Source organism: Pinus tabuliformis, chromosome Q (genome assembly GCF_031772625.1).
Source record: "Pinus tabuliformis cultivar Carrire ecotype Pingquan chromosome Q, CPIR1, whole genome shotgun sequence".
Taxonomy (NCBI): Eukaryota; Viridiplantae; Streptophyta; class Pinopsida; order Pinales; family Pinaceae; genus Pinus; species Pinus tabuliformis.
In genome coordinates, this window is record NC_142296.1 from 322,081,059 (window position 1) to 322,100,224 (window position 19,166).

At 35.3% G+C, this 19,166-nt stretch overlaps 1 protein-coding gene across 1 annotated transcript in view; it reads right to left on the reverse strand.

Annotated features, from left to right (window-relative positions):
* Positions 1-13,012: 13,012 nt before the first annotated feature.
* The window catches only part of EMB1345 (Transducin/WD40 repeat-like superfamily protein), an 89,028-nt gene continuing 82,874 nt past the window's right edge, over positions 13,013-19,166 (reverse strand). Inside the window, exons 7-10 of the mRNA XM_089384378.1 lie at positions 16,793-16,855; positions 16,384-16,462; positions 13,570-13,653; positions 13,013-13,436 (exon numbers count right to left, since the gene is read on the reverse strand). Coding sequence (XP_089240504.1) covers positions 13,347-13,436; positions 13,570-13,653; positions 16,384-16,462; positions 16,793-16,855 — 316 coding nt within the window. The 3' untranslated portion in view covers positions 13,013-13,346. The remainder of the gene's footprint in view (positions 13,437-13,569; positions 13,654-16,383; positions 16,463-16,792; positions 16,856-19,166) is intronic.

Below are 19,166 nucleotides of genomic sequence, written 5' to 3' on the forward strand. Positions count from 1 at the left end.
AACAATATATATATATATATATTTCGGGTCCAGATCTTTAACACTTTATCACTTGTTTCTTTTGTGATTCTAATACACAATGTGCTTTGCGATATTTATATACGTATACGTTCATATAACCATTGTCTTAATCCTTGGCTATACCGAGGTTGATTCTTTTATTTTTACTTGTTCCTTTACAAAGAAAACATACTCGATATACCATTTTTGCTCCTTCCTCTTGCTTTTATCTATTTTTGAAATATTTTCAAGTTCTTATATGAAAAATGAATGCTACAAGCAACAAAAATGCATGTTACAACAAGGAGCACTAGTTCGAACCAAGAAAGCCTCTCTTTTTAAATTTTTCTCATGTAGGAAGCTTGTTTTTAATAATACACCATTGAAAAAGGCGAGATTTTGCCAACAAGTAAGCTTACACAACTTCTACCATCACCACGCAGCGTCACCCAACTCCTTTTATGTCGTGATAAAGAGGTATCCATTCTTTGAAGTGTATTCCCCATTAGAGGAATGGATCCATTACAACATGCCTTCCCTATCACTTAGTCTTACATGGAAGCATTTAGGGAAGTGATATAGTTCTACTATAATTCTGACCACACTGCTGGAAGATTCAGTTGAACCACGTCCATCCAACCCTATGCCCAGATAAACATTCTAATCACATCTGCGACCTAATTTGGAGTTAAGAATCCACTTTCATGAAGGAAAGCCACCATCTCTTGAACCTAGTCAATATTGCACAACTCATGCGAAGAAATAATGGCTTTGGTTGTCTTTCATATCCTCAACAATATTGTACTCCATTTCAATATTTGATAAAGTACTTGTTAAAGGTGAGGAAGGGGAAACATTGCCATTGTTTTCTTGGATGTTGTGGTAGAAGATGTGGGAGGGGTAGTTGAAGAAACATTTTTCTCGCTCTTAAGTGCATAATCAATTTTTATTTTCCAAGTAACATGAAGTTCTTTGATTACTTTTTGTTGATCTCGATGTACAAACTAGGCAACACATCTCACAAAATCATGTCAAATTTTTCTTTAACTTATATTTCTACTTCATCCTACTCTACTTATCCAATAGTAGTTTTTGGTTGCAAACCTTCATTGATTACATGAGAAATAACATAGATAAACTATGGGCACACCTTTTTAGAAGGATTTACTAGATGAATTTAGTAGAAATTATCCATAACTACATCTATTATTATTTACTGTGAGTTTCATGTGGCGTTGATGCAACTATAGTTTTCTTAAAAAATGACCTAAAACCTTTTTGTGTCAAACGTCATTCTTATTCAAATCGGTAATTTAATTTTTGATAGTTTCTAAATAATTCATTACAAAAACGCCATGTCTGTGGAATATTTTATCCCGGGGTTCAATGTTGGGCTTTACGCTAAGGATTTCTTTGCAATGGTAGGAATCACGAATCCCCTTTAGGGACACCATTTCCTTATCCACTCTACAAGCTTCTTCGAATGTCTCTGTCAAGGTATGTATGCCAACTTATTTAACAAACATGGCCATGGGCAGTGTTAAAGAGTGGTATAAAAATCTCCCATTGCATATTGCCCTAGTGAAATGTTGTTGGAATCCTTTTAACAATGACAATAAAACTTTAATTTAGTTATGACTTTTTCTTTGGTTCCTATTGTTATTTTGGATTGTTCAAAAAAACAAAATTGAAACAATTCTTTCATCACTAAACTTCATTACAAATTCTCTTTCTAAATCTTTCCAAAGAGTAATAAACCGATGTAAATTAAAATACAATGTAGAGGCTTTCTTTCAAGTAAAAGGAAATAAATGATGAACTACATATTTATGTGGTTTATTCATTAATTGGACAACGAATTTGAATTTTCTGATGTGATTTTTAGGTGCCTTTGATTTATCTAAATCAAGTTTGGGTGCACTGGACCTGCATTTTTAGGAAATTTTTGGACTTGACCATGTATGTCTAATGCATCTCATTTTAACCAAGTGTGTTGGTTCTAGTTTCTAGTGATGGAACCATAATTTGAATCTAAGGAACTTTATGGAATGGGAGTAGGGGGGATTTCATTTAATAACTCAGAGATGTCATTAAAGGTGTATGCAATGAGATCAAGTAGGTTTCTTATGTGAGCTTATTCTTTAGTTCGATTATGACCCTTGGAACCATACTATGTATCAATAGCTCATTTGCCACTTGTAAAGCCTTATTCAATGATCGTAACCTCAAGGGAGGAAATGGAAAGCTTGGAACTCTTGGTTTGGGATAGAAAAATTATTTTCAATGGTTAGGAAAGGAAGAAAATTAGTTTTCCTTCAAAATTTAAATTGTACCTATGTATCATGAAATTTAAATTATAGGCTTAGTGACTATTGTTGAACTTGGGATATCCTTTTGTTCACCAGTTGGTTGTGTGGTGAATTGTTGTTAGGCTTATTCACAAAAATTCCATGTTGTAACTAGATATGTTAGTAGAAATATAAGGAAAGTGATACATTGGTGGATATAACAAACAAATCCACTTCATTAACGTCTAGAGTGGTGGCCATAGTGGCTTTTATGAGAATCTAATATGAAATAATTTTCCTCTTCTTGTGTGTCGCCCTCACGATTTGTTTAATTTTCCTATTAAATGAAAACAAATCTAATCAATCCAATTCATTCCTTATTTGTTGATCCCTATCATGAGACAAGGATCATTGGGAGTAGGAAGCTCTCTTTCCTTTCCAAGCCTTATCGATGATTCAATCATTGTGTTGTCGGTTGTTTTCATTTGCTACGATGTATGTACTATAGGTGACACAATCCTACCATCACCCTATCCTTCAGTATCTCTCATGGGATTTTTAAAAATTTCACAATTTCTTTAGATGTCTACCCTTTTGAACCAATTATCTCACTTTGTCCTAATTCTATAGTTGTATCCTTTTATAGACCCAAGAGTTTATATTCATTTTGTCTTGTCTATAGTGTTATCTAGATCTTCATTTGAATAAGGCCACCAAATGTTCAAATACAATCAATGGTTCAACACAATATTCATTGGATCATATCCATTTTAAACCATTAGAATCAAAATTTATAATCCTCCATCTTTCATGCTTCCATCTTTGCAAAGAGAAATTTTCAACCCAATTAGCCTATGATGATGGGGTAAGTGGGACGAAGTTTCCTCTATACAGAGGTTGATATCACATTAAAACCATAAATAACAATCTAGTATGCAACCTCCCTAATTGCCAATATCTCCAAAACGTGCTTTGGTAGAGTATTGGGGCCTTTGTAACAATATAAATCTAGACATATGTTGATCCATCACCTAAATATTAATCCCCAATCTCCTCTAATATCTTGATTGCTTCTACTATTGATCTTGGGAATTTTCTTCAAAAAATCAACTCATATAGGTGAGCCACAAAAGACACATTTACACACACACACACAAACACATATATAGGGGAACCAAGATAGTCTGTAAGTTTTGATGGTAGACAACACTAGTGGACAAGTTGAGTTTTGTGAGCATCCCATCCATGGAAAAGAATTTCCAATACATATGATCTCTAGAACATGGGATGACATGTAAATTTTCTGTATGGAATTTAAATCTTGCTATCACATCTCTCAAAGTATAGGAAGAGATATCAACCCAATTGAAGACTATTTCATGTTTGAGTATGCTATGCAATAAAGAAACCCATGCTTCCTTAAAATAAGAAGCATTATTGTCTCCCAATAGCTTATTGACCAAGGCAAATACATTTCATTAGGCCTCCTTGATGTTAGATGTGGGTTATATATGTGTCTCCAGCCTTGAATTTCTTTCCTTCACCTCACCATTCCAATATGATATCATGGTAGTTGTTAATGGTTACAAATTGTCTTACTCATGCAATGGTCATGTGGTGCTCCACCCTGAGAAACTTATAATGGGATTATGAATTGTTGGCCTCATAAGATGATATACACAAATCTACATCATTGATTTACCTATTTCATCTCTAAATTCATATTCTCAATTAGTCATTTGACCATTTGTATATAGGGAAATACAACAAATTTGGAAATCACATCATGAAGTTGGAACCCTTTGTTATTCTTGTTTGTGATGGTATTATATACATTCTAGTCAATAATATTAGTGAAGGCAAGCTTCCTTGTTTCCTCCTTGTACAATTGGAAAAGCTTCTCATACTAAGGAGCATTTGGAAACTCTTTGAAGCTACAAGTATATGAATATGTAGGATTTATAGCATCTTTTGGCTGAAGAATATTTGACAACCATTGGTTTTGATTTTGTTATCAGCTGATGCGATAGGATGAGGTACAGTAAGTGACTCATGTAAATTCCTCCGAAGGAGATTAAATTCAATATCCTTAGGTATGCTCTCAATGTCTAGTAACAATTACATATTCAAAATCACAATCAATATGATGATTGAATTCTAAAATTACATGTCCTCCTAAAATGGTTTAAAATATGAAATGCAAGTTATGGTAGATAGGCCTGGAGAATTCAATTGGTACTTCCAAGAGTTTATTTGGGACCAAATTATAGTTTGAATTTGAGGGCATGTAAATAGAGCCCATCTCGACTTATTACTATATCATTCTAAAATATCACAAATATAATGAAAAGGAGGAAATACAAATTCTTAACTCTTTGAAAAAATAACTTCACAAATATATATATATATATATATATATATATATATATATATATATATAACCATGCCAAATGATTAGAAGCAACTTAATATACTACTTGATTGGAAAAAAAGATGGTTCAAGGAAATGGCTCTAACAACATCAACTATATCTGTAGTTCAAATTTTATACATAATTGGGTCCTCAGTTAGCATTTCCAACACCACCACTAGGAAGTAACTAAACATTGAATCTTCAAAAGTCTTCTAACGTTCTCACTCAAAAGGGAAGCTAAGGGTAATTGTGCATAACTTTGAGAGTATGTCTTTAAATATAGAAACTCATTTACCACATCAAGTTAGAATTTTAGATGACTAGCAATAATTCGAAATGATCATTGGCGATGTCGAGAGTTTATTGGATTAAGCTTCGAACATCCCGTAAGGCCTCATCACCAAGAAATCAGGTATCAAGCAATCTTTAAACAAACATAGTTTAAAACCACCAACAATGCTTTGTATGCATCTTGTGTGCTAAATTTTAATGACATATATTAAGTGCTTTAACGAAATGGACAACAGGCCTACCTCCATGATAGCAATATAGAGCTTTGGGTGAAAATCACATTGGGTCCTTTTGATTGCATGACTCGTTTGAAGTTCAACAAGGGAATATATGACTCATTTGATGTTCAACAAGGGGACACAAGATTAGCTACTGTTTAGATCTCTAAATTTCTGAAAGGGCTCACAAGGCTAGCCGTTGGCATACTCTAATGAGACATTTTTTTGTCCCTTTTCACTAAAATCTAGCAACACGATTCTTAGTCAGATCACAACGTTTTGTTGTTTGAATTACATTTTCAAATGCAAAATGGATTTGAAGCCCTATAAAAACCCTTTGGATATTTAGATTATGCAAGCTCAACAACTTAAAACTACAATTTTCTCAATTTTTAGCTAGACTTCGAGCAAACTTAAAAATCTAACCATACAAGGAGCAAAGAGTCACCTCATTAGAATATACCCTAACTATTAGGTGATATTTAAACTTCAAAAAATAAACATGAAAAAATCTTGACAAAACTAGTATTCATAGGGCATCATAACTCGAAGGCATTAAAATTTTCAAATATTGAAACTATGAAAGGGTCCCATGCCCTGTCTTCCTAGTGGTATTAAAACTTCGGAAAGTGGACATGAAAACAGATTTGCAAAATCATATTTCAAGTGAATTAAAGTTCATCATTGAGGTTGCATTTCAAGGGTGAACAAGGACTTGAAGTAAAGCACTACATCGCTTCGCATTGGAACTTCTCTTTGAACCATTCAACAAGCTCAAAGAAAGAACCCAATGAACATGCCATTGGGCTCTACACAAATATCCAACCGTAAGCTTCAAGCAAACTTCAGATGTGTGATTTCTTCAAAACCCAAAAGTGCCCAATGATCTAATAAAGTCTATAGGCATCACATAATATTTGAAAAGATGTCGTTCCTAAGAAACGTATACCTTTAGACACTAAGAAGCTTCCTTTAATGTTATAGAATAATCTTGAAGTGAATGACCCTAAACAGTGCCTCCAATAAGAGTATGAAAGATAACTTCAATCACCATTCATCATGCAACAGGAGGAGAATGCAAATCCAACATAACTACATTCAAAGGCAAAGCCAATAGACCAACATTGTAGCATCCTAATTCAGGGTTTCACTTAGCTCATAAAACGCATAGAAACTCATAAGCCCTAGAGCATCAAAATATCATCAAAATCATTAAGTGGATGAACAAGAAAGACTTGATAACAAAGCTTTACTATAAAAATAAGGGGGTCCCCAAGTTTATGGACTTTGGGCTAGTTGAAGCCTCAAAAAGAGAGGAATTAATATCTAGATCATTCAACAATGTAAGCTTAGAACTTGCTACATTTTTGGGCACTAAACTCAGTGCATGCACACACACACCAAATCTAGTAATAGTCTCAAATTAACTTTAACTCAACTAATTAACTGAAACACACTAATGTGCCTAACAAGAAACAAATTTTGCATAGTGGAACTAATAAAACCAACAATCAGATCGTGCATAGTAACATAGTACACAAGTTTTACCCAAAGAACAGTTCTTCATTAAATTCTTCTGTGAACCTACTCAGGCTCCTTCACTGGGACAATGGCCCTCGAGGAAATTACGTATACAACAATTACCCTAGATTTGTCCTCAATCTGGTTGAATTTGACGTCCTCTATTGCTCCATGTTCTTTCCTTGCACCCAACACCTCTCACAACAACCCTGCAATATTACTCATGCAAATCTTCTTTGTTGTTTTGTGCTCTTTCCATGAACCTGACACAACTGAGTATCTCACTCACAACAAACCTGCAATATTACTCATGCATATCTCCTTTGTTACACTATGTTTTTTTTGTAAGACCCAACACAACTAAGTATCTCACTCACATCAAACCTGCAACATTACTCACGCAGATCTCCTTTGCTGCTATGTGCTCTTTCCTTGGACCTGACACAACTATCTCACTTACAACAAACCTACAATATTACTCATGCAAATATCTTTTGTTGCAGTGTGCTCTTTCCTTAGACCCAAAACAACTAAGTATCTCATGACAAACCTACAATACTACTCATGTAGATCCCTCACTTACTTGAGAGAATCTCTCTCTCAATGTCTTGTGCTCTTGCACGTCTCTGTGCCCTGCATGACACTCTCGACCCTGCTCGACTCTCTCAACCCTCCACAAACCCTCTCAACCCTCTCCAAGCCCTCTTTCCAAACAACAAGAATGAATCACACACTCTTGTACTTATACTTTTCCAAAGGGTGCAATACCGTGGGTCTATGGTTGCAAAGCCCCATCACTTAGCCCACTTGCCCCACATGTGAGAATACTCGTGATGTTACTGAAAACATCAACACTCCCTCTTATCAAGGGATGTATTCTCCCAACGCCACCTAAAATTGGCTTTGCCTTTGAACCTGGAACACATTTCCACCCTTGGTCCGCTACCACAACTACTCCATATGACACACAAGCAATTCACGTTGTATGATAGGGACCCTTCTTCGAAGACATCCTACTCGTAGAAGCCTCCCACTCCTGGGCATCCTCCATGGCCATCTTGTACAATGTCTTCCTAAACCTGAAGGTTGTTTTCCTTTGAGCTTGTTGACTCCCTCCAGAGCTTGTTCACTCCCTCTGAAGATTAACTCCTTCCTAAGCATCCTCACTCCCTCTAACTCTAGATCACAGGCCTTCTTGGTCCTCAACGTCTCTTCTTGACCTTCACTCCAAGTTTCTCACTTGGATTTGCACTGGCTATCTCAACCCTTTAACCATCTTGATCTTGCCTTCTCGGCCCATACAAGCAGTTTGCCATACTTAGCCAACTCTCTCAGCATGATTCTTCAAAACATTGTTGCTACCTGCAACAATTCTTACAGCTCCCTGTCAAAATTGTCACTCATGCAAATCTTAGATCCAACTACCCTTCTCAAAGGCCAAGCTTTGATACCGTGTTAGATTTTTGGACACTAGACTTGCTGCGCACACACACACACACACAAGATTTGGTAACAATCTCATAAACTTTAACCCATCTAACTGAAACAAACTAAGGTGCCTACCCATAAACAAATTTTGCACAACAGAACTTATAAAACCAACAATCAAATCATTCACAGTGACATTGCACACAAGTTTTTCCCAATCAACAATTCTTCATTAAATTCTTTTCATAACCTACTAATGGCCCTTGAGAAAATTACATATACAACAATTACCCCAAATCTAATCTAGCTTATCAAGTCCTAGATCTGTCCTTAATCTGGTTAATCTAGATCTCCTTTGTTGTTCTATGCTCTTTCCTCAAACTCGACACAACTGAGTATCTCACTCACAACAAACTCGAAATATTGCTGATGCAGATCTCCTTTGTTGCTTCATGTTCTTTACTCGAACCCAACACAACTAAGTATCTCAATTAACAGACCTACAATATTCCTCATGTAGATCTCATTTGTTGCACATGTTCTTTCCTTGGACCCGACACAACTAAGTATCTCACTCACAACAAACCTGGCATATTACTCATGCAAATCTCCTTTGCTACTCCGTGCTCTTTCCTCGGACCTTGCAAAATTAAGTATCTCACACATAAACCTACAATATTACTAATGCATAGCTCCTTTGTTGCATCGTGCTCTTTCCTCGGACCCAACACAACTAAGTATCTCGCAACAAACCTACAATATTACCCATGCAAACATCTTGCTTACATGAGCATCTCTCTTAATGTCTCATGCTCCTGCACGTCTTTGTGCCTTGCCCGACCCTCTATAGACACTCTTACCAAGAAATAAGAATGAATCATTATAATTTTCCAAAGGGTGCAATGCCACGGGTCTATGGGTGCAAAGCCCCATCACTTAGCTAACTTGCCCCATATGTGAAAAAGCTCTCAATTCTACCCAAAACATCAGCGAAACTCCACACTATAACCATCAAACTTTAATTTATTTTTATTATATTCAAAGTTTAGTTCTTTTCTTTCAAGGTCTATGCATTGAAAAGACAATACCAATTAGCCTAAAATAAGTTATTGTAGATTCTCTGCCACTTTGTTGTTTTTATTCAAAAGCACCCTCACTACTCTATTATAATCCAACTCAACCCTCAAAAGTTATAAATCAAAACCTTCAAATACAACATGTATAGTGATTTTAAACAAAATTCTATTCATTCTTCAATGCATTCTCATATTAACACAATAATTTGAAATTCATTCTTACTATATTCACCTCCTTATCACCTCAAACATTTTATCGTCTTTTTACTTTCATTTGCAAACAAATATTTAAACTCTTTTAACTATCTCAACAACCTCACTCTAACGTGCATAGAAATAGACTTGTCTAATTCTTGTACAATCGTTAATGGAGTTAGCAAGCCTTAGAGCCTTTAATTATCTAAGTATTCAATGATCCACACAAATGTCACCATGAACACATCATTATCCAATTTCTCTCAAATGCTTTCCTAGCACAACACCCATCTCACATCTTTAGTAAGAGATTTCAGAATGGAGGCCTCTGTGATTAGAATTAACTTGAAATTCATCTTATGGATCCATTACATTGAGATTATTTCCACACTTGATGGTTCGAAACATTGGAAAAAATAATGTCAATGTGATGGATCTGGAAGATGAATTTCAAGTAAGAGAGATATTAGAGAAACACTTGACATATTACTCTAGACATGATGTGAAATTTTCTTTAATTCATGCCACCGCTAATTATTTTCATCAATATAAGCCATAAAAGCAAATATAGAATAAGCTTGGATTATGATAAACAAAAAACAAAAAAACAAAACAAAACAAAAAAGAAAGAAAGACAGACGACTTGAATTGACTTCTCTTGATTCAATTGTGTTATAGTTTTACCAATATTTCCCATCACAGTGATGAGGCCTCCCTGTTGAAACAAAATATTTTTGAGGAATCCTTCACTACTTGGTAGTGAAACTCATTACACATACGATAACATCTAGAATTTATGCACAAAAATCACCATAATTAAACCTTCACTCGACGAGCAATGATAATAATTTAGCAAAGATTAGTCCAGCAATAAAACTTACACAAGAACTTTAATGGTTTATTCTATGCAAACGAGCAATGATTTAGCAAAATTAAGTCAAATAAAAGAGCAATAAAACTTACAAAAATATTTAATGGTAGACTCCGTGCCAAATTGCACTCATGCATCATCATCTCCCATCTCAAGTACTCACATGTATATATATCGCCGTAAGTACAAATGAAGGAAATAAGCCTTGTATTTACGCACTACTCAACTAGATGCATCAGCAAAATATTAATAGACCTATAATGGACGTTCTAAAAAATATAATAAAATATTATGAACCCACATAACTGATGCATCAGCAAAATATTAATAGACCTATAATGGACGTTCTAAAAAATATAATAAAATATTATGAACCCACATAACCATCTTTATAAAACACTCCTCAGGCTACATAAAACATCCACTATGGAGGTAATATTTACTCGAACTCCCAAACAATGCTATTAAGGCTTACATCCAAAATTATGTCATGTAAGTTGCCACTACGCAACATTACAAATGTTTACCTATAATTTCAAAAAATGACATCTTTGTACACACCGATACCCACAAACTGAAGCTACCTCTTCAAAGACATGTATTAGATGCAACCAAAAGTGCAATATATCAGCTATCCTTGTAAGGCTTCTTGCATCATCTTACAACAATAATGCCTATTTAACACTTACAGAATAGACATATTGTTCCTTTCGGTTGCTTTTTATGTCTCCCCTTTTCCTTTTTACATAGAATAGGTATATCTTGTTTTATCAGTTGCTTTTTCTCCCCTTTTCCTTTTTTATTCTCTATAGGTATTGAAACTCTTACATTCTTCTTCTTCAAAGTCCTTGGCGATTAGATATACCAGTTCTATTTCCATTGCACTCTGGTGTTTGATCTCATTTGCAGGATTTTTTGGCACCTTTGTTTCCTACTGGCTAGACTGGCTAGTCCCTGTACCTCTAACTCTTTCCTTTGCTTGCATGTTTTCATGAATATGCACCTTGTCCTTGATATGGGTCTTGAATCCTCTGCTTCCTTGAGTAGTCCTTCACTTGATTTTGTCATTGCGGATGAGGTGAAATTGTAATCCTTTTCCTTTATTTTTCCTCAATTAGCCCCACATTTTCTTCCTCGCTATTTGTACACCTTCTTTCTGGGCTATAGCATATAATGGAAATGACGATCTTTTGCAAATACTACAATGGAAATCTAGGATTTTGCAAACGTCTAATATTTATGGTCATTTATGTTCACCTATGTTAACATCCACATATACACAGATTCTAGCACATTTTAAGTATCATATGCCATAAACAAATAAAAAGAACATATCTCAAATGAATCTCAATAATTTGTAAGACTTCATAATTCTATGGAAACAAACATGGATTTGCAAACCTCACTCAGATTGGCAAAGTAACGCAGTTTTGGATGCCGTAATTTCAGTCGGAGAAATGAGCTTTCCCCAAAACTAGGCGCATCTGATAATGACTTGATTTATTTACTCTAGCCGGGGAAAATGATGCTAATAAAACCTCTGGTGCACAAATAACAAGTTGTAATGCATGCAGCCAAATTATCTTGGATGTTTTTCCCATTTTGAGGAACCTTCCAAGGATGGCCAGATCTCTAATAATCTACAAAGTAAACCCCACTCCAAGTGGTCTTGTAGTAGGGGAATTGCATGAAATGGTTCCTATAGTTGCAGGGATTCTTGTTTGCATCTTTCAGGCATAAAGGACCCAATAAAGTAGCATGCGCCACTCTAGGCTGTTAGATGAACCCTAGGAGCAAAGTTGATAAGATACACAGCACCTCAAAAACAGTACTTACAAGGACACCACAAACCCTAAATGCAGTCATCTATGTTGAAATTCTATCAAGAGATCTTTCAGAGTATCTCTTAAAATGCAAAACCCTCCAACCTAACTAACTTATTAAAGTACAAGTCTTGCAATATACTTGTATCAGAGATTAATCAAGAATAGACAAGACTTTCAACAGAAAAATATACTAAAACTGATCTGGAAATGTGACATCCTTGTATATTCATGGGAGTGAACTTACTGAAACAAACTAATATCTAAGACAATTTCATAATTTCTTCAATAAAATAAACAGGTATTCCAAGAAGCTTACAATAACTCAATTCTCCAAACTCATTTGCACCAATATACAGAGCAGTAGGAGTAACCTATGCCTTCCTAGTATTAACGTTTTCAGATAATATATGAAAATAGCTTACATCGCTGTCAAAACTAATTCTACAAGAACAAAAGACGAGGCACTTTATATAACTAGCCATGAAGATTGCTGCCCAAAACTTAAACCTTCGACAAAACAGCTAGTATTTCATCTTTTAAATCTTCAACTACACATTTCATCATATCTTCTACACATTTGAAGCCATCCCATCTTCTCGTGAACATTCATCGTTCATTTGATGAGAAGCACATTTGTCAGAAAATAGTACTGTGTAAACAGAACATCAAACTGTGTTAAAACTTTTTACTTACCAATAAGAGTTCTAAATTCCATTCTTCGAATGTTAAAGAAAGAAAGGATAAGAGCTTCATTATAAACAAGCTCTTGGTGCTTCATTATAGTGTTCCATTGCTTCATGGCAGTTATAATTTACATTCCATTACTACTCAGTATACAATATCTACAATACCAGACCAAGGGCATTATCTGAGAAATCAAATTAATTCCAAATCAGACTTGATGTTGATTTATGTTAAGCTCCAGAAAAACCTAATGAAAATTTAGTCATGAAATCTACTTCAGAGCTTATACAGGGAAAATCAGCCACAATAAATGCCATACCAGTTGTATTTCACTAAAATCTGTTTATTCTCAACTCTTTACTTAAACCCTTTATATCATGATTCACTTCACTTTTATTGACTAAAGTACCCCCCAAAAGCAAACCCACAGAGAAGCTGAGAGTCAACAAGAAGCAACAATTAAAAAATTTGCTTCCCCTCTAGGTAATATATACCAGTCTCCCATCCTTTAGATGTCATGTGGAATGATGCTATGTCAATGGCTGTTTGCTAGTCCATTTATCCGAGTAACTTCCCATATCTTAATACGACCATCATCACTTGCTGAAGCCAGTAGCTGAGGCTCCTGAACATGAATAAGAAACCCACACAACAAGAAAACTCAAATTGTCAGTCTGCTAAAATCAGATGGTTCTTATGAGACCTGGAAATGTACGAGTAAATTGCAATAAATTCTCAAGGGGTATTCAAGCACATACTGAGGGATGCCATTGGACTGAATTCACATCCATTGAGTGAGCCTTTTCCTTTTTTAAAATCAACTTATACGATGTGCCATCAACCTGCCACATAATATAAATTACAAAAATGTGAGCCTAAAATAATTGCACAATGACTCCAGGAACTAGAGTTTATGTAAGAACAATATAATACCAAAAGAGAACTTGGCAGCCCAATAAAATAAGCCAATCCAGATTTTTTCACAAGGGATGGGGATGAAGTGGTGTTAGCTTTCGAGGTTACTTCAAAAGAGTTTACACCATGTTTGGGAGTGCTTCATGAGATATGGGGCATGGGGTGTATGGTTGATCCTTGGGGATTCATGATGGACTTGCACATTGGAGGTGATTTTCTCTTGAGTTGCTAGACCTTGTATGGATGCCTGTATGACATTCTTCCTTGGAGCATTGGAGACCTATGGCGCTTGGTGACTTCTTCATGTAACCAACAGTGGGCAGATGGAGGGAGGTTGCTTGCTTGGAGGATGCCTTGCCTTGGAGGAGCACCAACCATGTTGAAGGAGGCATTGGGCTCTGGACACCATTGGGTTGCTAGGAAGCTTGCATGGAGACTTGCACTTGACTTTAGGACAATTGAGTTGATGGAGTGGACATCTAGGTGTGATAGTCCTTAAAAAGGCACGACGTTGGAAATGAATTGAAACTTCAGACCTTGGAGGAGAAGCATTGGACCATAGAAAGTAGTGCTCATGCCTTGGAGACTTACTCGTTGATCTTCATCACCTTGGAGCTTGACATGTGTCACTTGGGAGTAGAGAGTTTAACATGTGTGGAACTACTTGTGTCTTGTAGGTTGCTTGTAGTGGATAAGTCTGCTTGTCATTCTAGACCTCCCTGACCTCTCATATAAATAGAGGAAGGAGTCATTATTGTAATCAATCATGCACTTGTTCTTATTCTTCTTCACACTTGGGTTAGAGATGTATGAGCAGTGCTACTCACTCTCTCTCTCATTTAATCTTCTTTGTATCTTATCTCTCTGTAATAAGGCCCTATGGTTTCCTAGGACATTCCTGAAATCTAGGACTTCGGTTGATCTCTAAGTAGGCATGACAGTTGGGGTTTGGTGATAAACCCTAAATTGTACCCGTTGAGGAAGAAGACAAGAGGCAGCGCCTGTATGAGACCAAAAAGGATTTGATAGTGTTGAATCTAACTTGTTGAAGTCTCCTTGGTGGTGCTAGCGTTTTTCTTGGTTTTCCCTAACTATGGTTTTGGGGAACATGGAGGGTTGTACCAACTTGTGATACACTGTGTATGTACTTAAATTTCATCCTTATCTATATATATGAAGTTTTCAGCAGTTTAAAGATATTGTTTGTATTACAGATTTGATTTCCAGCTATCATTGTCTTGACTCTTCATGGTTTGGTAATTTCCAGCACTTATGTCCTACTGATTTGACATAGTCGAGGCTGAAATTGTTAAGGGATTTAACATTTATATTGATGATAACATGACAGATTTACTGTAAATCTGCATCAATTTCAGTGATTTCAGATCTGATTTATGCATGAAAAACTGCTCTAGAGGGCTAAAACTTGTTGGTCATATATTTGGCATTTTCTCTCTTAGATTATCTGGTGTATTGGGGCTGATGGGAAGTGAAATATTTTCCACTGTTTGCTGCCATAATTTATAGTTCAGTTCAGTCCTAAGGCTGATAATTCTAGAGATTAGATCTGTTGAACCTAAAGGGGTAAAATTTCTAAATTTGCAAAAGAAACCAAAATTCATGAAGTTTCTACATGATGTTATTTTCTCAAAATATTTGAATTAAAGATGAAATTTGGTGTGTCAGAGAGGAACATGCTAGAAGAAGCATTACACGCTCAAATATCATATGCTAGCCCAAAGGCATCTACACTGTTCAGACAGCAGCTTAATTTTCTCCAGACCTGATGAAGCTTAAATTTCAAAAATCTAGGAGCAAGAATCTTAATCTTATGTGCATATGACAATGAAATCTGTTAGCCCCAAGGGTTAGCTCAATCAATTCAACCATCAGCCAGAGGCATGTTGCCAATGTGGAGGCCATAGGTCACAGGTTCAAATATGGTAAAGTCCCTAATAGCATCTAGCAGTTGACACCATCCTCCATCCAGATATTCTGAGGAAGACAAGGGAATCCCATTTTTCTTCAGAAAAACGTTATAAAAGGGAAGATGAATTATGTTAAATATTTATGAGCCTGGTGCCTTGTGTCTTGTATTCTAGCACAGGCATTTTATTAGACAAATAGCTTCAACCAGTCTTTAGAAAGGTAAAAATATTATTTTGCATCACTTAATTTGTTGTCAATATCACGACCTAGTTTCTGCCTTTAGCTTACCTACAATCATAGTGGAGCAATAATTTGAGTATTGATATAGCAATTTCAAACAGCTTCAACCAATCCTCCGAAATTGAACAATAGTTTACCCTACAACCCTACTTTCACTGGAAAATACCATGTACATTGTCTATCATTCTGATTGTGATCAATATCACAAGTTAGTTTCATCCTGGTTTAGCTTCAATCACAGTGAAGCAATGATTTTGAATAGCTTGACTTAGATATTTTCTTTGATGTTAATAAGTGAACATCATTTTCTCGTAAAACAGACATGGGACTTTCTCTAAATAACCACAATGCTCAATATTCTTTTATGCAGTTATGCTCCAATGAATCACTACTTATAGCATTATACTACTGACAAGTACGTATAAAATTTCAGCATTTTATTTTATTATTTTAATTGGAGAAGATTAAATAAAAAGAATAAGAGAGACCGGTGTCACAGAATCATCAGTGCTCTCACTAAAGAGCCTGATACAATCATCGGATGCTCCACTAGCAATAAGACCGCTCCTGGCAGAAAAAGTATAAACAGTCAATAAGTTGTTGATTCAGCAGAACCCTTGTAAGAAACTTCTCTTCCTATCATTAGCTACAAAGAAAACAGGAAACATGAGAAAAGCAATATCTGTAAAAGAAAATTTTCACCTCTATCAAGGTTTTAGTGTAATGCAAAAGTGTTTGTGTATGTTGGTTATGTATCCTATTTATAAAAATAGAGCAGTTCACGAGTGTAAACTACAATCAAGCCACAGTCTTATCATGCATAGAAAGATATCGTAGCATTCCATTGGATTGATATTAGAAAAATGAATGGAAGTGTCAAAGAAAGATATAATCTACCTTGACCAGTGAACTGAGAATATTGTTCGATCATGATATCCAGAAATGGTGCAAAGATGTTTCCTGCAAACATTAGCAAAATAGATATTGGATATCAGATATAGACAAAATATAATTGAAATACTTATTAGAAAAATAACATCCATAATAGAATCTCCATACAGTGTTTCGTTGTTGGGCTAAAAAATGCATGTGACATCAAGACAGCCAAATATAGTGTGAGAATTACTAGTGAACATATGTATATAGTGTACAACAGATGAATTTGACCTTCATAATATAAAGTTCCCTAAAACCTCTGCTCCCTCAACTAATATCATATGTTTCCCATTTTTCTGGAATTGTGCACAGACTCACAGAGTCCAGACTGAGAAAAGAGGATGCTTGAGGAAAGAAAGAATATACAAGCTTCACAGAAGGCAAAACACTAAGAAATTAAAACTGAAATTTATATTATTGTCCTCAAAATACCAAGATATGTCAAAGGGACTAAAAAGTACAAGAGGCATATGTAGCCAAATAAACAGAAGTGTCCAGAAAGCAATCCTTAAAAGGAAACAACGAGTACAAGAAAGAAGCCTGAAAGGACATCATGCAAGTGGGTTATTTCAAAAAGGTAAACCCTAGAAGGTAAAGAAGATGCATATTCCAGAGAAAGAAATGCATCTGTCTCGTTGGGAGGAGGAAGTTGGCCTCGCTCATCATCCAAATCAGAAGTGCAGTTGTCAATACCAAGTGCCTGCAAAATAATGTCCTCTAGAGAACATTCCTAAGAAGCATCAAAACACCTCTGTTGGTGATTTAGCTACAGACTAAAAAGGAAAGAGGAAATGGGAGCACTACTAACATCCACGGTTGACAAAGCGAAAACACCAATGTAGCATTTATCGTTATCAGCAATTTATCACTGTGGTTCCGATATCTAAATTATCAGCAATATCAGGAAAAATATTGTTAATTTCAGGAAGCTTGAGAAGAATACAAATATATATATATATATATATATATATATATATTCAATTTTTAAAACTTCTAAAGCAACCTCAACATCAAAGAAACACATTGCCACATTAATATGAAGATAAAACTGCAATATAAAATGTATAAGATGTCAAGTGGTACGTCAGACATCAATACTGAAATATGATATATGCATAGTTTTTAAAACCGGAACCGGTGACCGGACCGGTCCACCTAATGAACCGGTTTACCAACCGGAACCGGTCTAACCGGGACTGGTTTGGTCTAAACGAACCGGTTTTTAAAAAATACATTAAATAATTAATTTTTAATGAAACAAAACTATTTTTAAGATGTAAAACCATGATTCCAAGCCAATAGAGACAAAATATGCAAAGTTTGCTCATTTATATACCATGCAAAGGTGAATATATCAAAATGGCACCGAGTGCAATACATATCATTGACAAAATAGCAAAATACATAAGAAATGAGGCTCTAAATGGCCTATAAAGTCCAAAAACAATGCTGCAAGCTATGAGGCCATTGGCCTACTACAAGTCTACAGTGTACACATGATCAATCATCAAGTCCATCACCACTACTAGACAAAGGATCATCATCAGGAGCTACATAGACATCATCTGGTTCAGAGTCTGAGGATGCCTCTGCCTCATCTGCAACATCAGTATCAATGCCACCAATGACAATAGAAGTGGACCTAATGGAAGCACGAGTTTGTCGACCTAATTGTATCTTGAATATCGCAACAAATGAATTCTCAATTATGATACTAAAAACAGAAAAACGCAATGAAACAATACACTAGCACCCAATTAAATACATTATCAGCAGAGTTCAAATGTTCAAATAGTGTTAAAAGAAGACAATCTAAAATTTTTAGATTGGAAGTATTATTGAAGCCAAAACACAGAATGCGCATGTTTTCCATGTCATTAATTTTTTTAATTAATTCCCATCGAAGGTCAATACTATAGGAATCAATTGATCGTTGACCTGTTATTAGCTCAAGTCGTGATAATATTTTTTTTATAATCTATAATGTCTAAGAAAGAAAATGCAAGTTTATCTTTTCATATTGGTAATTTGAAAGCTTATTGCAGGCTTAGCCTTTTCCGCTGTAAATTTTACATTTATGAATTTAAGTCAACCTATGATTTTCAATGTAATTTTTGCAAATAAAATACTTTTGCAAAAGTTTAATCTTTGATAATAATTGTTTTATAATCTCTAATGTTTAAGATAGAAAATGCATGTTCATGGTTTTATATAGATAATTTGAAAGCTTATTTCCGATGTAGTTGTGACGCAATTGTAGCTGCATATATATATTTCTGGTCAATGCCATAAGTCACAACCACCATTATTGTGAGCCGTTCTGCCTTTATATTAT